Below are 26,416 nucleotides of genomic sequence, written 5' to 3' on the forward strand. Positions count from 1 at the left end.
CACTCTGCACAGTCAGAGAGGCAGCTCCGGCTGCTTGCCAGGCCCACGCCCCACCAGACACACCTCAGTTGCTGTGACACTTTATTGGGGTTTTAACAATGACAGATGATTTCAGATCCACCACCAAAAGGAGAGGCCTCTGCACCTGCAGCCCCAAGCACCAGCTTGCCTGGGCAGCCTTGCTGCCTGTTAAAGCAGCTGCTCATATCCAGAGAGCCCTGTGTGCCCTCCATAGGCCCAGGTGCCAGTCAAACCCCACACAGAGCAGAGGGGTGGCAGAGGCAATGCAGGGTTATGGGCAGAACGCAGGAGGCCATGCAGTCCCTCTCCTCCGTGACGACCTAGACAGCTTAGAACAATGCTTTGTCTTGAAAGATTTGCATTTAAAATTAACAAGAGCTTGTCAAGGGCAGCAGCTGCCACCCAGGCTCCCAGCCAGCTCCAGTGCAACATTCGAAGCCACCCCCAGAAAGCCAGGGGAACTAGGAGACAGCTGGTGCTTTTACAAACCACAGCAGCCCCCTGCCCTTCAGACCCATCAGGAGGGCAGCTCAGGAGCTACAGGGGTCCCCTGAACCATGCAGGGTCTTTTCCAGAGCCCAGCTGGTGGGAACAGGACAACAGCAGCTCGCAGGGAAACAGGTTCTCTGCCAACCGTGCCCAAGTTCAGGGGCAAGGTGTGTACCAGCTTCCGCAGCCTGTGCATTCATCCTGGGAGCCCCTGCCCTCACTTAGCACAGCCCCCTGCAGCTGTCACGGAGGGGGAAGAGAACCCACAATGGAGCGGTGAAGGGGTACAGGTCAGGACAGGACCAGGGGGACAGGCTGGCACCTGTTAACTGATGTTCCCGCCCTTCAGTGTTTTACACAAGACATTCCCCAGCTTGGTCATGAAGTTTTTCTGCTTCCACTGGGCGACGCAGTCCTCGGAGATCCGGAAGTCAGCCTGTGGGGAGAGGCAGGCGGTGTGACGCGTTAGACTGGCTAGCCAGTGTCTGTTCTCCCGTCATACCTGCAGCACCTGGCCTCCCGTCTGGGAAGCCTTGTTTGGGGCCCTCCTTCCCTGGGGACGGGCACGCTGCTCCTGCCAGGCCCACAGAGGGCGGAGCGCCTGTTAGAGGTCTAACAGGGAATGCTGCCGTGTAACTCCTGCTAAGGGCAAAGGGGACCCACACCCCGGGGAAGCACACGCAGACCCTGCTATGTCACAGCTCAGTCACTGTTTTCACCAGATGAGCCCTGAGCGTGTTCCAAGCACGGAGAGCTGCCCCCTCACCTCCCCACAAGATAGTCCACTGCTCATTGATTACGGGGGAAACTGGGGCACAGAGCAGAACTGGGACTTGCCCAAAGCTGCGCCGCAAGCCAGCGGCAGAGCAGAAACCAGAACCCAGGAGTCCTGCCTCCCACTCACCATCTCTGACCACAGCATGTGGCCCTTACGTGCTTTTTGTAGGGCCCACCTGGGGACCAGCTGCTGGGTAACAGGACCCCCTTGAGATGGGCTGGGGCTGCACAGGTGCGTGCCGATAGCTGTCTGCCTGGCCTACCCCAGTGCCATTAAGCTGTTGCCTGACGAGCCAGGATTAGTCAGCGTCACGCCGGCTGTGTTCAGCTACTGGCCAGGTGCAGGAATAGGAGCCCAGAGACTCCCATTCTAGGCTCCCCTCTGCCCTGTGTGACCTCCCATGAGTCACCGTCACGGAGTGTGCCTCAGGCTCTGCCTGGGAAGGGGAGTGGCAGCCTCGTCTCGGGCAGGGGCTGTACAGGGTTTGGAGAGCCTCCTGTGAAGCTGCATCAGGGCCGGTGAGGCTGCCCAGGTGACTAGAGGGCCCAGCTGCCAGAGCAGACAGGGCCTCTGACTATAGAGCTGGGCCCATCCCCAGCAGCAGCCAGCTCTGGGCACTGGGCCTCCTGCGTACAGACCGTAACCCTGCATTGCCTCTGTCCTTGCCCCTCTTACCTGCAGCTTCTCGAAGACCCTCTTCTTGGGTTTGAGCTCATCATCTGGCTGCCCGTCCTCGTAGCCCTCCACGTAGACACGATCCCCTGGGCAGGATCCTGCTGGCGGGTCCAGGGGCTCCAGGTGACGGGGCTCCCCCATGCTGCGGAGGGGCACACAAAGGGGAGAGTGACCAGCTGGGACTTCAACCGGGCCTGTTGTAATTATCCCCCCAGGGCACAAGAACCTCAGGAGGAGGAGAAATAGCCTGGTTGTTGTCGGGGGGAAGATGGGGACCAGGCTGCCAGGCACCTCAAGTACCTGGGCCCATCGCTCCCATGGCCCCACCCTACCTGGCAGCACACAGCAGCATGCCCTGGGACTCCACGCCCCGCATTTTCTGGGGCTTCAGGTTACACAGCAGCACCACCAGCCTGTCCTGCAGCTGCTCCTTGGGCAGGAACTGCACCAGGCCGCTGACCACCGTCCGGGGCTCCGGCTCCCCCACGTCAATCTTCTCCAGGTACAGGCTGTCGGCGTCAGGATGCTGCCGGTGCAAAGGCCACTCAGGTTACAGTGGGGAGGGGTCAGCCCTCAGGTGGGTGGGGCAGGATGGTGCCCATGTGGTTTGCTGGCACGCTTCAAGGAAACAAGTCCCCCAGGGCAGCCTTCGCTCCTGGATGAGCCACATCCACGTCCCCCCCAGCTGCTCACTGGCTGCTGCCCTCCTCTGAGGCTGGGAGGCCGCAACTGCCAGTGCCAAAAGGGAGAACTTCCTAAGGGGCAATTTCCCAGATCGTGACGCACCCTCAAATGAGATCAAAAGGAGAATGCAAAGTCTGTGTGGCTCTCAGGGCCCTGCAGGCCCCAGTGCTGGCTGCCTTGGGGGCAGGTCCTCTCTCTCCAATGCCCTCCTGCTAATGGAGAGTTTGGGGGAGCAGGGACTTTCTGCCTGACCCACTGAGACAGTGCAGCCTCATGACCGGCCCGGCTGGTGCGCTTTGGTTAGTGCTGTGCAGTGAGACTGCAGCCATGTTTTCATGTGTTAAACTAAGTTCTGCATCTCAAAACCTTGAGGAAGTGAGTTCCCCAGGTGACCCTCCCTGTATTAATAGTATCCAGCTGTCGGGTGACAGGTCCCACCCCCAATGCCATCTCTGCTCAAATACTCCCTGCAAAAGTGAGTGTTCATTTCCAGAACCGCCCCCCACACTGCCCCAAACACATTCAGGTGCGTGAACACCACGAGTGAAGGGTAATGTCCATTTGCCTCTACCTCTTGGGCTCATTTAGCCTTGATAATTAAACAACCCCCTGGAGAAAAAAAAATGCCATTTCCTAAGTTATCAAACAGCTGCCCTCCCGTGAGTCAGAGAAGGACCCTAGTCTGGCACTGAGCAGTCTGGAGACAGCATTTCAGGGTCAGGTCTCCTGGAGGACAGGACCCAGTGGCTAATCTCACTGCCTCCCTTGTGGAGGCGTCCCAGGCACAGGGCTCTCAGAAACTGACGGACAAGCGCTGCAATTCCGGCTCCTGCAGAGCAAACCCAGAACTAAGAATGCAGCAACCTGCCCTTTCTACCAAGCCTGGCAGGAATCCCTTTCCTTACACCCCACTGTCCCCTCCCCGCTTGTTCTTTGCCCGCCCTGCTTCGCCCCCAGCCCCAGATCCTTGCTCAAGCATTGGTACCTTTTCCACACTGATCACTTTGCCAACCCGGATGTCCAGCCGGGACGGGACCAAGTCTTCAGGGTTTGAGTTCTTGGTGGAGTTTTTCACTGAAGCTTCTGCAAGTAAGAGAGAGAAAATGAAACCTGCTGGCTCTGAGAAGGGCCGTGTGGGCCCAGCCACGAGCGAAGGTGTATTTCTGGGAGGAGTACAAGGACTAGGAGAACCTGACTTCCGTTCAGCCAGTGATTCACATTCTCTGATTTGCCAGAAATCCCTGATTCATGCAAAAATCCAAGTCATTTCTAAGACAGCCCGTAGGGTCCCAGCACGCGGTGCTCCAGTTTGAGTGCACCTCTGAGGGGAATGGAGCATGGCATGCTGGGGTCTCTAGGTTAAGAATATGGCCCCCAGGCCAATATTTCATCACTCCTCATCGTGGGGGCAATCCAGGTCAGATGTGAGATGCTGGCGAAGAAGAGCTTCACTAACCAGCGAGTATATCACCCTGACTTGGAGCCAAGGTCCCCTTCCCTGGGAGCTCATGGCAGAGGCTTACTGGCTTTGGAGGGGTCAGGATACGCTGCGCTGGTCAGTTTCCTCAGCTCTGGAGTGCTGAATTTCTCTCGGATGGGGTCGAGCAGCTTGTTCAGGGCCACCTCCACGGAGCTCTTCAAGTCCCCCGGGTGCACGACCTGTCATGGTAAGTAAGAAAATCCATGGAGATGACGTTCTCTGGGGGAGAAGGGAGGAGCTTGTGCCCATTTTGACAGTGAGGAGGGGCAGCCAGTGTCTTACACTGTGGAGACAATGGGATCACATGCTAAGGAAGGCAGAGCTGGGTCGCTGGATAGGCGACACAGCCAAGCTCTCCTGTGCGTCAGTGCTACACCCAGCGCTCTGTGGTGGTGCTGGGGTGGGGCTGTGGCAAAGGAGATGTAAAACTGCAATGGTGAAGACGTGGAGTTAAGGGATCTTCGTGGTACCATCCCCGCCCTGGCCAGCACAGAGCCAGCACATGGCCCCGTCCTCCTGGTCAAATTCCTGCTTTGATAAGGACATCCCAGCGCCTGAAAAGTTTTCTTGGAGTCTTAAACTGGAAACCGAGTCTTCTCCACTTGTTATCTTAAATTGTTGGTTAACGCTGCTCTGTGCTGTTACGCAGCCAGGGCCTTCCCACCCAGAGATGGCTGGATTTCCCTGGAGGTGGTTTGGGTGTTGCTAAATTTGTAGGCACAGAAACGGAAGACTTGGGGTGGGGAACCTGTCTCAGGTGAGGGGCGAATGACCCGCAGAAAAATCATTTGGGGGCCACACACAAGTGAGAAGAAACTCTCCCCACCTCCCACTCCCCCCCGCTGTGGCGCTCAAGTGAGACACCTCACGCCCCTTGTGCTCCATGGAGTGGAGGGGGAAGGGAGACCGAGGTTCAGGGTTTCCCCCATACCAGATGAACTCTTCTGGGGACCTGGGGCGCTAGCAGATTTTGTGGGCCCCTCCTAGACTTTGGGGGGCTGCCAGGGAGCAGGATGGGGTTGCAGGAACAGGCTGGGGCTGGAGGGGTGGCACATGAACCAGAGTCTGCCTGTAGTGGTGTTCTATGCAATCCTACAGACCGACACGTGGTGCAAGAGACCACCACTCGCCCTGCTCTGCAAAGCCTGTGTCAGAGGAAACCGCCTGGGCCCGGGCGCCTGGCCGCAGGGGGTTTCCCAGGCTCAGGGCTGTGGGGGCAGGAGGAAGGTGGATGGCCACCATTACCTCAGCAGCGAAGTCCTTTTCCAGCTCATCATAAGCCGTGTAGGTTTTGTTTCCTCCCCACTTTGCGTCTCTCAGTATCACAAACTCTGCGCCACAGGAAGGGTTTAGGTCAGAACCGAGATAAACACAAATCTTCTCCCAGCACCACCCCCCACTGGCTGCTCTCCTAACCCACCTGCCCTCCCACAAACACTCCAGGCAGGGTGTGTCTGCAGAGACCAGAAAAGGGCACCTCATTGCTAGGGCGGACGGTCTCTCCTTTCCGGCTCTGCAGCACACAGGCTCCTTTCATGCCTCTTGCCTACATCTAAGCAGACGGAGACCAGCCAGATCTCTCACAGCTGCACTCCCACTTCTCTGCAGCATGGGGACAGTCACCTGACTTGAGCGGGAAGAGGACGTGTTTAACAAAGGACAGGATGCCGTTGTTCTCCACGTTGCCCGGCTCACAAAACGCCTTCTTCAGCTTCTTCTTCACATCCTCCTTCTGGTCCAGCAGGTCGATCTTCGATTCCTAGGAGGCAGGAGGAGACCTGTGAGCTGGCAGTGCCGCCCTCGGGATGCTGCACTAATTTAGCCTCACCGTGGACACAGAGGAGTTTTACTGTAGCCCAGGCGCAGGAGTCAGCCCTGCACAGCCAGGCCACGGGCTGTGAAACTCCACAGCCAGCTCTCTCTGCTTGGGGGCTTTCAGCATCTTTCCCTGCCTCCGCCCCCAGAGTAGCGAGGTGCACTCGAGTTGGCGCTGCCTCTCTCAGGCCACCCCTACCAGCAAGGAGAGAGGAGGGCACCGTTCTCAGCCAGGGGAGTCTACCAGCCTCAGAGGATCAAAAATCTCACCCTGCAGGGCTGCTGCACAGAGCGACGGGGAGCAGAGTCCCACTTCATCAGCCTACCTCTTCCGAAGAGCTCATCTTGCTGCCTGTCAGCCCTGGAACCATTGGGTTCATCAGATGGAGGCGCTTAGTGTAGCCCAAGGAGGGCAGGTACTAGGCAAGGAAAGCAAAGAGTTAGAAGTCTGTAAGCTTCCCCATCTGAAGATTAGCTTTTACCCTCGCTGCCCTGCGCATTCTCCCCACTGCGCAGCTGGGCTCATAACACGCTTCTGAACCCTAGTTCCCTCTGCTTGGAGGGGGCGTCGTTCTCCAGTCCACCCAGACCCACGCACCAGTGGGCAAACAGCAGCGTCAGTCAGGTGTGGAGACGGGAAGGAAAGGCAGGGGCACTCACACCTGCATGGGGCAGGCCCCCGGCAGCAAATGTTGACCAAGCCTCGCAGTGGCAAACCCCTGCAAATGGCGACCTCAGCCGCCACAGCGCACCAATGGGTAGATGTTTGGCCGCATGTGTGTTCCCGCTGCGCTGCCCCAGCCCTGCGTAGACAGCTAGCATGGCAGACCTCAAGCCAGCTGCCCAATGACCACAAGATCCAAGAAGAGACAAAAGCATCAGGCTACTGCCAACAAAGCGCAGTAAAAGCACCAGGCAAACACCACGAGTGTACGAAACATGGATGTCTGTAAAAATGGATGCCGCTCAGCCAGCGGCAGGACTTTCCAGAGACCCCCTAGGCCGACCAAAGATCCTCCCTCCAAGATACATCTTTACGCCCCGGTACAAATGAATCAGCGCTGCCCCTTGATACTTGTACACGCTGCTGTGACCAGAATGTTTCTACTGCACGTTGTTATCCTGACCTTATCTCTTAGCAGAGCTCAGTGTGTTCCTGTTACCCTTGGGGAATATTTCTGTAGCAACCTTGGGATCAGGATGTTTTGGTACTCCTTGATTCCAGGATATGTTTGTGTGAGAGCTCTGTGACTAGCATGGCTTAGCCAGCTTTTGCCTCCTACCAGGTCTCTGGTACAAGAGCTGATGTCTCAGGCTCTCTGATTACTGAGGCAGCAGCAGGGACTTGAACCCAGGTCTGGGTGACCTCACAGATGCTCTGTGTGCAGCAGTGCTACAGGCAGAGTTCAAACACACAGACCTGGAACCAGAGGCCTGGGGCAGCCTCTTGCATTTCTGGATGTTTAAAACCCTCCCCCCTCTTCTAACCTTTTCTGCAAAGGTGAAAATCTTCCTCTGATCCACTCCTCCAAACTGAGCGTCAACCTTCAAGTACTCCTCGTCCAGGGCCTGTGGGGAACACACCCACGAACGTGAGGCTGCGGCGCAAGCACTCCCGCACTCCTGCTGACGTCAAGCTTTTGACATTCACGCCCCATAAATCCACCCGCTTCGCTTAACTGGGAACCCCAGCGCACGTAACAGTGGAACCCCACACCCTTCCTGGCTACACAGGAATACTGTGCACCTGGTACGAACACCAGTGAAAACAACCAAGCAAACCTTCCCTACAGCTGTGCGCTGCTCTAGCACCAGGTGAAGTCCTTGAGGTTTGGGCTGTGCATCAGATACTCCTGCTGACGAGTGCGAAAGAAAATCTGTCCTAATCCGCAGCAGGGGAAGGAGGGCTGTGATTAACCTGGTTCAAACTCTGTAGCCTTTAGGGGAAAGGGATGTGTGGCTGTCACCCTTCCCCCAGGTACCTGCAGGCCTGGGTACAGCAGACCACTCAGCAAGGGATACTCCACTTGCTTCACCACCTCTGCTCCTGCTTTCTTGGCATCATGCTGGGTGACTAGCGAGGACAGCCTGTAGACATCCAGTGTGTATTCTCTGTGGGGAGAGAACAGGTTTTGATCCTGCTGCGGAAGGCAGACAAATGAAAGCATCAAACCTTCCTCTTCTATAGCCACCACACACAGAGAGACACTGGCTACAGTGCAGAGAAATCAGGCGTGTGGACATCTTACCCCCTTGCTTTCTTGAAGGACAAACAGATCTCCCAGCTGGCTCGAGAGCCCACTCGTCTCCCCCACCCTGATTCCTTCATGGAGCTTGTGAAGGAAGCCAAGGCTGACTCCTTCCATGCCCCTCCTCCCGTCTCTATAGCAGCCGTCAAATCCCACCCCCATCCCATCCCATCCCTGAAATCCTTCCTCTGGGATACTCCTGAGAGAGGAGAAGGCTCCCACGAGCTCACTTGCTGAGCTGGAAGTCGGTGCCCCGGATAAATGTCAGCTTCTCGAGAGGCACACAGATGCTCTCCAGCATGGCCTTGATCACGTTCTCGTAGTACTGGGTGCGCAGCTCCAGCAGCTCCCACGGTGCCTTCATGTTGTCTAGGTACGCGTGGAGGTCGGCAAACAGTATCGTCACCTGGCACAGAACGGGAGGGTGAGCGGGGCATGTCGTGGGGTGTCACACCGAGGCACTGCAGGTTCCCTTCTGCCACCTAGCCTGGAGCTGTAGGTATCCCCCAGGCCTGATCTCTTTGGGTGTGAAGTCTGCCATCCCCCCAGGATTTCAGCATTGGGACTAGAGCAAGTACCTCACATCCAGCCTTCAGGAAGTCGGCGATCTTGGACATAGGGACGAAGTAGGCGACGTGAGGCTTGCCGGTTGTGGCTGTTCCCCAGTACACCTTGAGATCTCGCTCCTTCAGGATGTCCATCAGCTTATCCTCCCCAAGGACCTCCTGCGAGCAAGTCAGAAGCTGCACATTACACAGCACAACAGACTTAACCTGACCTGGCAGAGCCCATGACAGCCACCGGAGAAGGAACACGCTACGCTGGGGCTCAGAACTTCAGGGGAGGAGGGATGGTTCTCTGGCTAGAACAGGTTTTACTCCCGGCTTGGAGATCGGTTTTATATCTGGCTCCCTCCATCTTTGGGTTGCTTAGTCTCTCTGGGCCTCTGTTCCCTATCTCCAGAATAGGGACAAGGATATTTATCAACCTCACCGAGCTGCTGAGTTGATAAATCCATTAGTGGCTGAAAAGCATGTGAGGAGTGTTCTGGCAGAGCCAGGAGACAACGAAGAAAAGGGTCTGTAGGGCACCTCCAGATTCTCCCCCTACTGCAGTGGGGGGGTGGGGAATGGAAGCACAAAGGGGTGGGGGCTTCCCCCGGTCACAGTACAGCAGGAGCAGGAGCCAAGCCCAGAAGAGCAGTTACAACAGAAACACTACGATCAGTCATGGAGTGGCACTCCCTTCCTCTTAGACAGGAGCTTTCTGGGCCAGGGACTGGCTTTGTGTTCTGCATCCATCCAGCCCTGGGTGCTGCAGGACTCTGATTGGAGCTCGCGGGCACTATGCAAGACCAGTAATACTTAGATAAGTAGATTTGGCAGGTCTCATCTCAGTAAGGGTCTGTGCCAGAGTTACCTGCAGGTTCCGCGTGATCAGGTGGTATTTCTCCCTCAGGGTCAGCTCGTCCCCCATTGCGTCAGCCTTTGCGCAGACAGGCCTTTACAAACTGTGATTAAACAGATGACAGGTCACAAGAGGAAAGGGGAAGGACTCCTGATGTGGTTCCCAGCTCAGTCAGGATACAGGGGAAGGTCTGTATCAGGCTCAGGGACTCAACCAGCCAGGACAGCAACCTTCTGGCCTTGTGGTGGAAAAGAGGAAATGGTGTCAGATTCATAGAAGCATGGGCAAAACTCTGTTAAATAGCTGTAACCACGCTATGGGTCCTGGCAGAGAGGCAACTCTCCCCACATCCCACTCATGTAACAGTATAACCAATATGCTTTCTCTAACCATTGAGCCCTATGAACTGGGTAAAGTGACAGAAAGAAAGCCGTGCTAGTCTATATACTATGAAAACAAAAAAGCAGTCCAGTAGCACTTTAAAGACTAACAAATAATTTATTAGGTGAGCTTCCACGGGACGGACCCACTTCTTCAGACCATAGCCACACCAGAACAGACTCAGTATTTAAGGCACAGACAACCAAAAATAGTAATCAGGGTTGACAAATAAGAAAAATTATTATCAAGGTAAGCAAATCAGAGAGCAGAGGGACAGAAGGAGTGGGGGGAGTCAAGAATTAGATAAAGCCAAGTTTATGAAAGAGCCCCTATAATGAGCTACAAAATTGTTATCCTGGTTCAGACCATGTGTTAATGTGCAAGCCAATTATGCAGGTAACACGCACAGACCGGAGGCAGGCAGGGCTGGGTAGTAGGGTACAGAACCTTTCACCTCCCAGCCACTTGTTTGAAACCACAGATTCCAAGGTCTGACCCCTGAACGCAGCAGACCACAGAACTTCCCCAAAATCTGCGCCGGAGCAAAGCTTTTCCAAATGCATCCAACCCCGAATTAAAAATGATCAGCAAGAGAACCCCTCTGACCCTGGGGCTCAAGTGTTCCAATGGTTAATTGCACTCACTGTTAATAATTTATACCTTATTTCTAGTCTAAATCTGACTCACTTCAATTTCCAGCCATTGGCTTGCGCTAGGCCTTTCTCTGCTAGATTGACAAGCCTGTTGGTGAACATTTGCTCCCCATGTAACTAATTAGACTGTGATTGAGTCTCCATTTAGCCATTTCTTTGGTAAGCTAAGCAGATGGAGCTCCTCCAGTTTGTCACTAGAAAACAGTTTTCTAAGCCCTTAACCATCCTCATAGCTCTTCTCTGAACCTTCCAATTTATCAACATCCTTAAGCTAACCTAACCACACCACTCCTATGTGAGATCCTCCCCACCCTTGTTTACGCATCCCAGGACTGCCCCAGGACTGCCTCAGCGTTTTTGGCCACAACTTCATCCTGAGATCTCATGTCCTGTGGCTTATGACCTTCAAATCTCTTTCATAGGCTACGTCTACACTAGCCAAAAACTTCAAAATGGCCATGCAAATGGCCATTTTGAAGTTTACTAATGAAGCGCTGAAATACATATTCAGTGCCTCATTAGCATGTGGGTGGCCACGGCACTTCGAAATTGACGTGGCTCATCCAGACGGGGCTCCTTTTCGAAAGGACCCCGGCTACTTCGAAGTCCCCTTATTCCTATGAGCATATGGGAATAAGGGGACTTCTAAGTAGCCGGGGTCCTTTCGAAAAGGAGTCCCATCTGGACGAGCTGCACAGCGGCAAGCCACGTCAATTTCGAAGTGCCGCAGCTGCCCGCATGCTAATGAGGCTCTGAATATGTATTTCAGTACTTCAATAGTAAACTTCAAAATGGCCATTTGCATGGCCATTTCAAAGTTTTTGGCTAGTGTAGACACGGCCATAGTGGCTGTTTCCAGGTTAGAGGTACCCACCCATTCATTGTTCCCAGAAGTGTGTGCTTACATTTTGCTGTTTTAAAATACATCGTTTCTTTGAGCTCAGTTTACCAGTGATTGGGATTGCTCTGAATCAGAGACCTGCTCTTTTCATTATTTACCACTCCCCAGTTTTTGTGTTCTCATAGATAAATATGTCAAATACCATAAATCCAAGAACCAATCCCTGGGAGATCTTATTGAACACACACACACCCTTGGTGATAATTCCCAGTTTAGAATTACATTTTGAAACCTGTTAGTTAGCCAGTTTTTACTCCATCAGACGTGTGCCATGTCTACTTTATAGCATTTTAAACTTCATAATATCCTGTGGTGCCAAGTCACATGCCTCACAGGTATACAACATGAACGTTATTACCTTTGTCAACCAAATTTGTAATCTCATTTTAAAACATTGTTACTTTGACAGGCTCTGTTTTTCATAAGCCCATGCTGATTTTACAATAATTATGACTCACTTAATAAAGAATTAAAGAAGAGTAATATGACAGTCATTCTATCACCCTGCCCATTATCAAGGTCAGGCTGCCAAGCCTACAATTAACCGGGTCATCCTATTTACCCTTTTTAAGAACTGGCAGAGCATTATCTTTCTTCCAGTCTTCTGAACTTCCCTAAGACTTATTAAAAATCAATATGAACAGTACAGGGAGCTCCTTGACCAGTTCTTTTAAAGCTCTTGGATGCAAACTATCTGGACATGCTGATTTAAAAGCCTCTGTTTACCAACGAAACAAATGGAATGGAAACAGCATCACCAGATGAGACTACAATCACCTCTTCTTCCCCCCACAAATACAGAACATGAATATATATTGAACATTTTTGCCTTTTCTGCATTATTACTGATAATTCTACGTTTCCACCCAGTAATGGGCCAAGATCATTCTCAGATTCTTTTTCTGCCTAATACACGGTATTTTGAAAACTCATTTTCCTTAACTCTGCCAGTCACAGATTCCGCCTTGTGTAATGACTAATACATTTTCTATAGTTCCTAACTTCTGATTTATATTTAATACTCTCAACGTCCTCTCCTAATTTTTTTATACCTGCCTTTACTTCTCCTCTAAACCAAATTCTCGTTTTTTACTACACTATGGCCTTCTTCCTAGATTATGGCTTTTTGAACATCCAGTCAGGTGTTCTTAAAATGCTTCCCAGTTATCCATCACATTTTTCTGATTAAATTCTTCCTTACAGTTAATTTGGCTCATAATTGTTCTCAGCTTTGGGCTATTGGTCCTGCTAAAGTACCATATGTGTGTGTGTATATATGAAATCTTTGGTATGGATTTTATTCTACGTGCACATCATAAATATGATCAAGCTAAGACTGTTTGCACCTAAGGTACTTTTACTTTTGAGTTCTGCGATCAGAAATAAATCCATTAAGAACTCTACCTGATAAAGCAAGAGCTAATCAGGAATTCCTCTGTGTTGGCTGCAATTGTCATAAACTGCATTTAGAAATCCCCAGGATGCTATAATCCTGGTAGAAAGTACCCCCTCCCAACGTGCCGGTCAAACTGAAGTCCCCCATTAGCACATAGCTTCCCCCTCCTTATGTGACCTGAACCAGTGGGTCTGTCCCACAAAAGCTCATCACCCAATGAATCATTTTGTTTAGTCTTTACAGTGCTACCTGATTGCTGTTTTGCTTCCCTAGAATACAGACTGACAGGGCTGCCTCTCTGTTACTGCCCTCCCGATGTACCACCGCTCTGCCCCAGCCCACTGCTTCCGTGTGCTATGTGGGGGTGCGCAGCAGACACCAATTCCCATCCCACCCTGCTGGTGAGCTGGCAGGACACCCCTGCGTATGGATCCCTCTGAGCTATCGGAGACCCAGGAACAGCTGATGCCCTTTTTGACAGAAGCCTTCCAGCCTCCCGAGGTCGCCTATCACCGCTGCCGTTCAACAGGCCGGGCAGGGGAACCCCCCACCCCCCGCCCAGATTTCAACGGCTTCCCCGGGGGGTGGGTGAAGGTGAAGCCCGGGAACGCGCACCGAGAGAGGGGTGGGGCCTCCACCCCCGGGTCCCCGGCCGGGCTGGTTCAGTTGGGGGTCGGTCCTGCGCTGGGCGGGGGCTGGGCTCGTGGCCCCCCTGAGGTCTCCCCCAGCAACAGCCAGGAGGTTGAACCGTCGCTCGCGGGAGAGTCGTTCCCGCCGCCGCCGCCGCCGGCGGCTGCTCTCCTCACGGAGCCCCTCCCCCGCGCCCGGGGCTGCAGCCGGTGCCCGGCGGGGCGGGGCGGAGCCGGACCGGGGGCGCCCAGCTCGGGCAGCCGCGGAGGGGAGACCCCGGCGGGGCGGGGCGGGGCGCGGGCGGCCCCCCGGGAAGAGGGTTACGCGTGGGGCGGGGCTCTCCCTCACCGTGCGGCCCGACGCGCTGCTACCGCCGCCGCCGCCGGCTCCGCGTTGCATCAGCCCCGCGCGACGCCGGCCTGCGACAGCCCTTCCGCCGCACGGCCAGGGCGGAGCCATCGAGCACCGAGCGCATCGATGGGCGGCGCGCGGCGGGGGCGGGGCCCGGGCCCGTGACGCGTTTGTTTCCCCCTCCCCCGTTCGCCCACCTGCCTCCCAGCGGTGCCTGGGGTCGCGTTTGAAATGGCGGCGGGTGAGTGAGAGACTCTGCACCCCCCCCCACCATCCCGGGAGCTGTGACCCGGCGGGGCCCTGACCCCGGCTGCCCCCCCCGCCCCCGGGGAGCTGTGACCCGGCGGGGCCCTGACCCCGGCTGCCCCCCCCCCCGCCCCCGGGGAGCTGTGACCCGGCCGGGCCCTGACCCCGGCTGCCCCCCCCCCGCCCCCGGGGAGCTGTGACCCGGCCGGGCCCTGACCCCGGCTGCCCCCCCCCCGCCCCCGGGGAGCTGTGACCCGGCCGGGCCCCGACCCCGGCTGCCCCCCCCCCGCCCCTGGGGAGCTGTGACCCGGCGGGGCCCCGACCCCGGCTGCCCCCCCCCCGCCCCCGGGGAGCTGTGACCCGGCGGGGCCCTGACCCCGGCTGCCCCCCCCGCCCCCGGGGAGCTGTGACCCCCCGCCCCCGGGGAGCTGTGACCCGGCGGGGCCCCGACCCCGGCTGCCCCCCCCCCCCCCCCGCCCCCGGGGAGCTGTGACCCGGCGGGGCCCTGACCCCGGCTGCCCCCGCCCAAAGGCAGGCCCTTTACTCAACAAAGAGGGGAAAAACCCAAAGAAACTGGGGACATGGCAGGGAAGCTCAGTGACTGGTTTGTTTCAGTTTTCCCCAGGAAGGGGGTAGCGAGCGGACACCTGACATAGCGAATGCCGGTGAAAATGGGGTCACTGCAGACGCTTGTAGCCGGCTAGTTTACAAAACCTAGTGGTTTAATTAGAGACTCTGCTTTTACACATTTTATTAATCTATCAGAGCTTAGGCACTGACACACCTTGAACATTGATTAAGGGTCTGTTGTAGTCCTCGTTTAGCCTAAGCCGGGGGTCAGCAACCTGTGGCTCCGGAGCCCCATGCAGCTCTTTAAGGAGCCCATGTGCGGCTCCGAGCGCTGCCATCGCTGGCTCCGCTTGTGGGTCCAGAGACTGCCACTGCTTAAACAACACCTGCTGTTAAAACGGAATTTAGGTTTTTTGGTGTGAGCGGCAGCAGCCTCCAGAGCCACAAGTGATGGCAGCAGCAGCAGCAGGCAGCGCCGGAAGAGGAAGCCAGCAGCTGGCTGCAGGGGAAGGGGAGCCAGGGGGAGCTGCATTGGGGAAGAGGAGGAGGAGGCTGGGCAGCTGGCAGCTGCCGGCAAAGCGGGGGCGAGAGGTCTCTACCTCCCGGTTACATGGGATCTGCTGTCCAATGTGAGGGGCTGCTGGAACCTCCCGCTGTGCTCAAACCAGTGAAAGTGGGGCTGGACTGCATGGCTTGCTGTGGTTGTGTCGAACCCAGGGTGCACACCCAGCACAGTGACTCCCTCCCATCTCTGGGCACTGCAAGGTGTCTGTCTCCCACCCTGGACTTTCAGCTTCTCCCAGCTGAAATCAGTCACTTCACTTTGAACAGCCCTTAAAATAAACAACCAGGAGGCGGGGGGGAACGGTGGGAGAGGCGGTCGTGTCAGACAGGTAAATCCTGGGGGTGTAGGGGTTGTTAGAGGCTGATGGGGGTTGAGCCGGGGGTTGGGGGGCAGTTTGGGGCTGATGGGCATTAAGCCTGGGGGGCAGAGGGTGGTTTGCGAGATGAGGGGTAGATCTTGGGGATAGGAGAGTGGTAATGCTTGGAGTTGGGGGTACCTTAACTTTCTGACTGGTATAAATCATTGTGTGTGCACTCTTCTTTCAGTAGGGTTTACAAAAAGTATGATTTGATGTTATTTATTAAGGACCGTCTTGTATTCACAGGTATTGCAGCTCTTGAGGTATTGATTTTTGTAACTGAATTTGGAAGGGAAAAAAAAAAACGCTCTTCTCGCTATTTCGATTGCAGACCCCGGCCCAAGCCAAATGGCAGTTTTCTAGTTGCTCCAGTTTGTTCTATTTGTTTTTTAACTTTTCTGTTGAGCAGCAATGCAAAGGGCTAACAGAGTTCACCCTCTGTGTGGGAGGGGTTTTCCATTTTGGGGAGGTGTTAGTCCTACAGAGAAATGTTTATGAATATATTTTCCAATACGTATATAAATATCTTATACCCGATGTTCCAGCCTCGCTTTTTTAACCACAGAATGGCACTGTGGAGCATCAGTTGCCAAAGCAACATCGTGGCCCAGGTGCAGCAGTCATCCTGTTGACCCAAAAATATAGACAAAGGTTACCTGGTGGTATTTCTTAGTATTCTGTGGCTGATGTCCATTCTTGGAATTTGCCCAAGAGGTTGCAATATTCCGCCTCATGCATATTCAGAAAGATGCCTTAGTTTAATCCCACCAATCAGACGTGTACCCCTGAAAATTCTAGGCTACGGATGCCTACTATGGAATTGGGAAGCCCGGCCAAAAGGAGGTAGAGAGGCCTATCGCACCCAGGGCAAGTGATAAAAGAGTTAGAGTGCTCCAAGGGTGTTTTCTAGAGATTGTCTCAAATTCCTTTATCTTTTCTCCTAGTCTTATTCCGTTTACTCTTCAAAGTTTCCTCTATTACTATATCACCTCCTTTTCTCACCAGCCGCGGAGCAGGTTCTCAACTCCTCGAGTTCTCAGAAGGGGTGTGTGAGAGTGGTGGTTTACTAGATGTACAGCACAGATGGAATCCATAAATGTAATCAGATATGCAAGTCACATTTATGTGATTCATCAAAGCAGTACAGGTTGACTGCAAATATTAACTCATATGTTTAATTCCATTGCCATAATAAAACTGTGCTGTACGTGTGATCGCAGAAAATCCCACGAGCTACCATGTGACCGTTAGCCAAAGAGCACGTTTCGCTCTTGGTGATTGTGGTGTCCGGGGTGACTGAGGAGATATCTGAGCCAGTAAAGTAAGTTAGCTTAAGCACTGACACACTTTAGCCTAGACTGATGGCCTACTTGGTTGCTCCTTGACGTTGAGGAAGTTAAAGGGGAAACCAAATCTAAAGGTGAGTGAGTTCATCTGGTTCCCAGAACCGGTTGTTTACCGCAGGGAAAATCACAGAGCAGAGACAGACAAAGGCAATTGTTTTAGGTGCCAGACTAAGTGTCATATTAACCTACAAAGTCAGTGTACCTGAAGATTTCTTGGGCATGATAGCTTGGGTCTGAATTAAGCCATGCCTGGGCCCTATAAAATATCCAAGCTAGACTGTTCATCTGCTCGTCAGCTTCTATACCGTCTATCAATCTATCAGCCCAAATTGACAAGTATACCTGAGCCACTCAACTGTCTGGCCCTTCTGATTCATCTGGCATGCTGGAGCAAGGCTGGTCCTCTGTATTTTAACCCCAGATCTCCAGGGAAGGGTGTAAATATGCTGCATTTCTGCGCTGCTTGTCCCCTGGGGGAGGAGTACTCGGTGCACTGCACATGCCTGCGACCCCAGCTCAGGCAGCTCCCTCTGGTCCCTTTCTGGCCAGTGGGAGCTGCAGGACTGTGCTGGCTGCCAGGGCAGCATGAAGAGACTCTTCCTATCCTGGGACGTACTGCACAGAGATGCACATGGGCCCAACAGCTGGCCGCTTTGTGCAGCATGTGATGGTGAGGCAGCCAGAGGGCCTGCTTGAGTGTCCTTTGGCCATGGGATTGTGGCAGGTTGGATCGGAGCTTTTGGGTCTGGATCTGGCCTGTGGGCCATATTTCGCCTGCCCCGACCTAGATGGTGCTTCATCCTACGCTGAGTGCAGGGGACTGGACTGGATGGTCTCTCCAGGCTCCTCCCAGTTCTGTGGTTCTGTAAGTGAGAGAGAGAAGTGAAACAGAAATAGTAATTAACGCTGGGCTGTGGGGCCTACTTGTTGGGACTTGTAAGATTTCAGCTTAGCCATATTAGGCCTTAGGAGCTTTGGCATAAGGAGATGACCCAGGAATAACCCTGTACCAGTGAATTTACAAGGTTACTATGAAGAATGTGCCCGGGGGTGATGTTAGAGAAAATGTATTGCAATGTACTTGTCTAGACCCCGAAACGTCCAGTTACAACATCAGGGGAAATTGTGCAGGTTGCCATGATCACTTGCTTACAGGGAAGCAAAATGAGAGTGGGGGAACTAAGGGATAGCCAGTGAGAAATGGGGCCCTCTTAAGTTAGGGGGATGTGGATGAGGAGGAAGGGATTGTAACCCTTACACATATAGATGAGCCTTAGTGTGTGTAAGCAGGACTCGGTAAAAGATGAGGCCACCTGTGGGAGGGTGAAGGCGTGGGCAGACACATGGATGGAGATGATGAAGAGGAGGTGGTCGTTGAACTCTATAGCAGTGGCTCTCAACCAGCTTAACTCAATATGCAGCCCCCCTGTGTGTTACGTGGCCAGCAGGATGAGAACCACTGAGCCATGGCCCTTGGGGACAGACCCACACCCAGAGGGGACACATCAGGGTGCACAAAGGTCACGTGCATCCCCCCATTGTTGGACCCCCCTCATTCACCATCAGTGCCATGTCACTTCTGGTGAGAGCGGGGGAGGTCGCACACCTCCCCTGAGTGGTGCAGCTTGAGAGCAGCATGAGCTTCCTAGCTCACACTGCTCTCCGACCGCTTCTCTGGGGACGGGGAAGGGACTGCCCCTTGCACCCACCTGAAACGGTGCAGTGCTTCCCCAGGAAAAGTCAGGAGGGGGTGGAGGCAGAGCATGGGAGGGACAGGGCAGAGGCATGTGGTCAGTGCCCCCTGCTCCATCCCAGAATCCCTGCACTAGTCAGCTCTGCCCTCATCACATGACCCCCTGACGCCCGATACCCCATACTGCCCAGCCCAGAGACACCCTCCCCCCAGCACCACCCCTCTACATGCACAGACCACTATGCCTCGAGCCCCTCCACTTCTTGGGATGGGCAGCTGGGACACAGGGGCTGAAGTGGAGCCCCAAGTAAAGCCTGGGGATAGTATATGGAGATACACATCTCATAGAGCTGGAAGGGACATCAGGAGGTCATCGAGTCCAGCCCCCTGCCCTCTTGGCAGGACTAAGCATCGTCCCTGGCAGATTTTTTTGTCAAGTCTATTTCCCCCAGACCCCTAAACAGCCTCCACCAGGGCTGAACTCACAACCCTGAGCTATCCCTCTCAAAAGCCAGGCCTGTGCCCCTCAGAGACCCACCCTGGGGCTTTCAGGAGTGCTCCAGCAGGGTTGCCTCATGTCCTCTCCCCTCCGTCAGCCCACCCTCTCTGAGACTGGAGCAGCACGTCTTGCGTTGTTTTAGCACGCAGCTGTGGTGCAGCTGTGTAGTAGCTGGGTGAGACGCAGCTGTGTGGAGAGCCACTGTTCTGTGGTTACCCAGCAGGAGATTTGAGAGCTGAGTGATGCTGATCATAGGACTAAACACTTTGCGCTCTCTGTCGGTTGTTGTGTTCTACTGTGTGGGGGATTGTTTGTTTGCCTGGTGGATTTGTTCATAGAGGGACTTGGAATAAATTGCCGTTGTTTCTCATATCCTGCTAGGGTCTTTTATCCTAACAATACTGTTGATGATATTCCTGATGCTGGAGCCCTCAGGAGACCAAACCTTCATTGATCACTATGGTCTAAAGCCTGATCGATTAGTTAACACCAGTTGATCAACCACCAATCCATCAATGAGGCTATATGGGGCCCACTCTCCACTGAGAGCTTGCCTCTCAGACACTTTGACTGGTTGGGGGTGCTGTCTCCTGGCAGGCACCAACCCTCCCTCCAACTTCCCCATTGCCGCCAATAGACTGTGATCTCTGGGCATTAAATGCCCACTCAGGGAGCAGAGGCTCAAGAAGCAAGGTCTGATTTGAAGGAAGATTCTCATCCCCTGCTTTGAGAACAACAAAAATTCTTGTGGCTCCTTAAAGACTAACAGATATTTTAGAGCATAAGCTTTCGTGGGTAGAGACCCGCTTCATCAGGTGCATGAGTGGGGGAGTGGTTTCAGAGGGGTATTTAAAGAGTGGGGTCCCATTAAAGGGGGAGGACCAGAGCTGACAAGGTCTATTCAGCAAGGTGGAAATGGCCCAGTATCAACAGTACTTATCAAAAGAGGAAAAAACAAGTCAGATCAGACGGGGGGGTGTGACCCATTAGACGCTGACGAAGTGGGTCTCTGCCCACCAAAGCTTATGCTCCAAAATATCTGTTAGTCTATAAGAAGCCACAAGACTTCTTGTTGTTCTCGAAGCTACAGACTAACACTCTCTGATACTTATCCCCTGCTTTGTAAGTAGAGAGTTGTGCCCACCCGCCCCCCCCCCCCCAACAGCTGAGATTGCCTATGAGCATGGGAAGCATTGCCCAGTTGAGTGGGTAAATGATCACCCCACTGATGTCCTTCTCCAGTATGGTGTTATCCATCATGAGTGGTTTGGCCTCTGGCGCTAACTGACGTGTATTCAGGGGAGGTTGGGGAAATCACTTCTCTTTAGAGAGGAAGGGGAGCAGAGAATTAAACGGTCTTCTGAGTTCCCTGCTTAGTGAGAGAATTCCCACAATGGAATAGCAGAGGAATTTCCCCCTTCCCTGATAACAACAAGAAGTCCTGTGGCACCTTATAGACTAACAGATATTTTGGAGCATAAGCTTTTGTGGGCAAAGACCCGTTTTGTCAGATGCATCTGATGAAGCAGGTCTGTGCCCATAAAAGCTTATGCTCCAAAATATCTGTTAGTCTATAAGGTGCCACAGGACTTCTCGTTGTTCTCGAAGATACAGACTAACACGGCTCCCTCTCTGATACCCCTTCCCTGATGTAAGTGAAGGAGATAGAGAGTTCCCTTTAAAGGGGTGAGGAAGGAGCTGTAGTGGAAAATATACAAGCCGACAATTGCCTAGTAATCTGAGCACAGGACCCTAACGTTCGTATTCAAATTTGACACATTAACACATGGCTTGAACAAGGACAGCAATTACCTGGCCCATTATAAGGACTCTTTTACATACTTTGATGTTTAACCTAACTCTTAACTTCCCCACCCCTTTACCCCTCTGCTCTTCTGATTTGCCAACCTTGATAACAATTTTTGGACCTCTGTGCTTTATATATTGAGTCTATTCTGGTAAGGCTGTGATCTAAAGAAGTGGGACTGTCCCACGAAAGCTCACCTAATGAATTATTTTGTTAGTCTTGAGCGCAGGATGAGGGTGGAAACTGGGGTGGAAAGTATGGTTTGTGGCTGGGTTTTTTTTGTGTGTGTGAATTTCTGCATGAGAAATGAATTGGGTAATGTAAAAGGGATGTTGTGTGTTCCTTTGGAGTGCACTCTAGAAATGGGAAATAAACATGCATGTGGTATTTCAACCTTGAGACGGCCTTTAGAAATGAGGATAAAGCTGGCAGAAGAAGAGGTGGAAAACCAGCTATTTAACTGGAAGAATGCAGAGGAGAGGTTCCACAAGAATGAGTGATGATGAAGTGGGAGCTGTTCAGATGAAAGGAAAACTAAAAAGAGAGCCAGTGTAGTTTATCAAATGTGCTGGGTTAAAAAATAAGTTGAAATTAGGCAGAGTTTGGGGGAATATGGAAATGCTGAGCTTGTTAGTGTTAATAAGTTGGAGACAGTAAGATGGGAAAAATCAAAGGTAGCAAGGTCATGACTTAGGGTTGTGACCAGTTTCAGCTGAGTTTTTTAACGAGTGTTTTTGAGAATTTGGAGTGTTTTGGTGAAATGCTATCTGTATTGATAGCAGGGAAAGGAAACTGGTGCAGATATTTATTTAAATAATGTGTAATGTAAACAGGTGGCAGAGTATGAATATGGTAATAGAGAGATTTATGTTAATGGGTTACAAAAGGAGTAACTCTTGCTAACTGGGGGGAGCTCTAAAAGGTTACTGTTATGTTACTGGTTTATAAAGCTTTTGTTGTCAGCTGATCTCAAACACCATTTCCTGTTTGAATGTGAGTATAACTGTAGTACTTGTGTTACTGGTATCTGTATGCCTGTTTGCTTAACTAATACTTTTCTTCTTAAATGTCTTCGGGGTCTGCTGCTAAATTAAATTGTCTGTAACCAACCTAGAACCTGAACACTAAATTTGGTTTATTGTATCTTTATTTTTAACAGCTTAATATTAATCAGAAACATTTAAAAATGAAGGTCACAAAAACTAATAGGTATTTAGAGAGAAAAAAGGCATGAATAAAACTGAAGTCTGATCTAGAGGCTTAAGGGTCATTTGAATTGCATATAACTTTGGAATGTAGGATTTCATTTTACATAGCAACTGAGATGAGATATTCCAGTCCACATTGGTACTTAATATTTTTACATTTCATTGTTCTCCAAAAAAGCTAGCATTCTGCCAATGTCTCTTCCAACTTATTTCTTGCTTTACTATGACCACTGTTGAATTTTTTTTTGGGGGGGCGGGGGGGTGTTAAACTTTGTCCAGTGGAAGGTATCTACTAAAACTACATGCATCATTTTTCTATTCTGAAAATGAACTGTTGCCCATAGAGAATGATTCTGAGTTATTCAGACAGGTCTGTTTCCTATCTAATACATACCGTATATAGGATTCTGTTCAGGCTCACGCATCAGCAGTAGCATTGTTACTTAAATTCTGATTGCATAATCTGTTGGCGTGTGAGACAGCAAGCACAGTAACCATGTTGGCTTTCAGATGGAAAGGTGAGTCGTCAGGGATAGCAGTTAAAGAAATTGTTTGTATTTTATAAACTAAGCAGGTAAACATGTTTGAATATATTTTGCTAACATAGCTCTAGTAAGATATCATCTCTCATGGAACTGGAGGGGACCAAGATCTTTGTTAGCTTCTATATGTTCTGTTACTTTACAAGTTTATTGGTTTTACAAAGTAGCCCTCCACAGAGCAATTGTCTGCAAGACCCAGTCCAGTTTTTTACTTTCCTCTCATTCACACTGTTTCTTCTGTAAAAAATATTTGTATTTAAATTTGCAAGAAGTTGTCCTTGTACTGACTGTTGGGTATCTGTCCCATATTAGGTACCTTCCTTTTTTTCTTCTATATATATTGATGCTTCCTTGTGCATTCCCTTTCTTTCCTGCATTTGGGCTGTCATTCTGGAAAAGCTTCAGACTGGGATGTGTATCTCCAATTATATCTATATCTAGAAAGTGTGAAGAATATGGACAAAAGGCATTTTTTTAACCCAGTAGGTCAAAGAAGACACAAATACCTCCCACAGTTGAGACGTACTGACTAAAGACAGATAAATGCTGGCTCCCCAGACTAAGGTCTTCTTACAGAGTAAGAGTTTAAGAAAATAGGAAATCAAGAGATGCTCAGGAAAACTACTACAAGTTTTGTTTGTGGGGTATTTTGGCTAATGAGGCCTGTAGTGTGTTTCTATCTATCTACTATGTATTTGGGCTAGATTCTGGTCTGGTAGCTGTAGTATGGGGCTAGCCATCTGAATAGCAGATGTAGGAAGAGAATGGTGTTTTGTTTTTTAATTGTAGCCCATAGGGCTGGCTTGCCTTTATTATATTGTAATGTAATTGTTTAGCTGTAATGCAAGGAATCTACAGATCTGTATTCTGTAGGACAGTGGTTCTCAACCTTACCTGATGGCTGTACCCATTTCAGGAATTTTAATTGTCTTGCATACTCGAAGATTAACCTGCCTTAAAAACTACTTGTTTATACAACCAGACATAAAGATACAGAAGTGTCACAACTTGCTATTACTGAAAAATTGGTTATTTTCTCATTTTTACCATATAATTATCAAATACATCTGTTGGAATATAAATACTGTGCTTACATTTTAGTGTACAGTATGTAGAGCAGTATACTGTAAGCTACTTATTGTCTGACATTTTAGTGTGTATTGGCTTTGCTAGTGTTTTTCACATAGCCTGTTGTAAAACTATAAAAATGTCATAATTTGGTACTCTGTGGTAGACCTCTGTGTACCACCAGAGGTACAGGTACCCCTGGTTAAGAACTGCTGTTGTAAAACATTAGCTTAAACGAGTTAATAAGTATAGTAAGTCTGCAACCTTTGGCATAGATAGGGCAAACTAGCGCATGGAATTGGCAACACTGGATCCTTCAGCGCTGTTTTTACTGTAGCCCACAGGACTAGCCTGCTTTCTTGCCTATATGTCTTTTCTTGTGGGTGTAATTGTTTTATTATATTATGTTTATAGAGTTATAGTAGAATGTCATTAGCCTGTCATTGGTCATTAGAATGTCTGGCTTACCAGCTGTAATTCTCTAGCTGAGGTTTGAGTAGCCTGAGCAAACTCACTCTGTTAGAACTTTTTAATAACATTTATTTAAGTCATAATAGCCAAGAGAGAAGGCAGTGGAGACCAGATATCCTGGGACACTGGGTTACTTGCTCCAAGCGTGGGGCTGATAGGTTCTTCCCTTGTTGCTACGTGAGAAGGGACTACATTTAAGAGAAACAATGGAGGCAACATACATGTGATGCTTCTTTTCCTTAATGCAAATGGCCTAAATTTCAAACTGGCCAGCATTTCTAAAGTGGATCAATCAGAGGACTGGTGTAAGATGTTGTGGGCCCAGTGAAAAGCCAACACTTTCCTTGGCCAAGCAGGTGTGGTGTAAGGCTGAGAAGGGAGTAAGCTGAGATCAGAGCAGGGGAGAGACACACCCTTTACTTTGCTTATGGTTTCTCTTTGCAGGGAAGTGGGATCCATCTGTGGCTGATTAACTTTCTGGAAGGGTGAAGCACATTCCACACTGATTAGTGGCTCAGTAAACACTTGTACCTGTGCTGCTCTTCTAGTGGCCAAAGAAGCAGCAGCGAGGTCACTTAAATACAGAGACCAACAGCACCATGGAAGACAGTTCTCCACATTCCTTTGAGCTTGAAATGTTTCATAATCTTAAAATGACTCTTGCTAATGATACAAAACCCAGGACTAAAAGGCCCTTAGACTTCCAGGAGGAAGATCACCCACTGCAATCAGCTGCTAAAAAACCATATCAGTTGAGCCATTATTGTAGCACTCCACGTCCATCAGAAAAAACACCACAATGCTCCCCAGATTCTGCCTGCTCCCTGGGATCTTCTGGTTGCCTGGATGATACGGAACTGGGGAAGACTGTCATCGGAGTGAGAATTCCAGAAGACAGTGCATTAGCCCTCTCCCTGGATGCAACCAGATGTTTTGATGATAGTGACCTGGATGACTCTCTGCTGGAACCCTCGGATGATGAAGGAGGGAGCTCTCCCTTCAATTATACTGAGGAACAGTGTAAGGAAATGCTAGCCGATGATTATTTAGGTGAGCAGAACCCCATTAGTGAGAGTGCTTTAGTGACTCAAGGTGTATGGGAACACAGTAAGAAGGAGGTGAGCAGCAACCGTACTTGGGCATCAGTCCCCTTTGAACATACTGAGACATCGCTCAGGACTATAGATGAGTTAGTAAGTAACGAGTCTCTATCTCAGACCAACTCCTCAATTAATCCTGGATATCATCAAATTCTTGAGACTCAAACAGCTCATTCTGAGGGTGAAGGAAGCTTGAAGGCGGTCTGCTTGAAATCCAAGCAGGTCATTGGCGCGCTGTTCGACTCTGAGTCTCAGGGTCTTCTACATCTTTCCCCCACCAATGCAGATTCAGTGGATCAGCCAAAAGGGGACGAAGTCTTGGAGGAAACTGGCGAAAAGTTTTCACAAGTAGTAAGAAATGACCATCTACAAAATGGAAGCAAATTAAGTACAGAATATGAGGAAATCAGCTCTAATAGCTTGGTTGTGGAAGAGGACCCTGAGTGCTTGGCTTCTAAGGAGCCGCACAGTGCAGGCATGGATAGGGTGGAAAAGCTGCCATCAGAAATCGAAGAATCAGCTCCCATCATTGATATATGTGGTAAAACTTCCACATGCTCACCTGACCCTGCATGTGATGAAATTAAGGATACAGTGGAGAATCCAGCACCTGTACTGCTATTGTCTCCAAAACCCACTAATGTTGCCTTAAGTCAGGAGCCTTCCAGAGCAACAGATGACGGATTATCAGGGACTTCTTGTCCCCAAAAAGATTTGAGCCAGGAGTCCACCTCTGTTAAAGAATCATCAGATAATCTTAAAGTAAACACACCTCTATTTTTTCACTCTTATAACGCAGCCTTGCTTAAGGGTTTTAATAGAAAATGTTTAATTTTAAAAACCATTTAAAATGAAATGTTTTTGTCTTTCAATGAAGCAGTAAGCTTGTGAAGCAGAACGAATGGGCAATGGGGTGGATGGGAAAGATATGTTTTTATTTAACCATTATAGCTCATTTGTCAGAAGCAATAGCAGGGTGCATTCCTGGGTTTGCAGCCTTGCACAATATGTGAGCTTTTTAGTAGGAAAATAA

General features: G+C 51.0%; 2 protein-coding genes across 8 annotated transcripts in view; one reads left to right on the forward strand and one right to left on the reverse strand.

Annotated features, from left to right (window-relative positions):
• Positions 1-68: 68 nt before the first annotated feature.
• YARS1 (tyrosyl-tRNA synthetase 1) lies at positions 69-14,004 on the reverse strand. 2 transcript variants are annotated; one of them, XM_074976172.1, is made up of 14 exons: positions 13,908-14,004; positions 9,611-9,836; positions 8,770-8,916; positions 8,422-8,597; positions 7,925-8,054; positions 7,431-7,511; positions 6,269-6,361; positions 5,751-5,886; positions 5,373-5,458; positions 4,171-4,306; positions 3,633-3,730; positions 2,296-2,489; positions 1,964-2,105; positions 69-946 (listed from the first exon to the last, which is right to left on the reverse strand). In XM_074976172.1, the coding sequence occupies exons 2-14, from the start codon at positions 9,665-9,667 to the stop codon at positions 836-838; spliced, it is 1,587 nt and encodes a 528-aa protein (XP_074832273.1). In that variant the 5' UTR covers positions 9,668-9,836; positions 13,908-14,004; the 3' UTR covers positions 69-835. The 2 variants fall into 2 exon arrangements, with proteins under 2 accessions (XP_074832273.1, XP_074832274.1); XM_074976173.1 differs by having other exon boundaries at positions 9,611-9,701; positions 13,908-13,975.
• A 58-nt stretch (positions 14,005-14,062) lies between these two features.
• The window catches only part of S100PBP (S100P binding protein), an 87,565-nt gene continuing 75,211 nt past the window's right edge, over positions 14,063-26,416 (forward strand). For all 6 annotated transcript variants that reach the window (XR_012642409.1, XM_074976201.1, XM_074976198.1 and 3 more), the window contains exons 1-2: positions 14,063-14,151; positions 24,728-26,145. Coding sequence is in view for 5 of the 6 variants with exons in the window: in XM_074976201.1 (XP_074832302.1) it covers positions 24,883-26,145 (1,263 nt within the window). In the remaining variant the exon portion in view is untranslated. The remainder of the gene's footprint in view (positions 14,152-24,727; positions 26,146-26,416) is intronic.

Source organism: Carettochelys insculpta, chromosome 24, assembly GCF_033958435.1.
Source record: "Carettochelys insculpta isolate YL-2023 chromosome 24, ASM3395843v1, whole genome shotgun sequence".
Classification (NCBI taxonomy): domain Eukaryota; kingdom Metazoa; phylum Chordata; order Testudines; family Carettochelyidae; genus Carettochelys; species Carettochelys insculpta.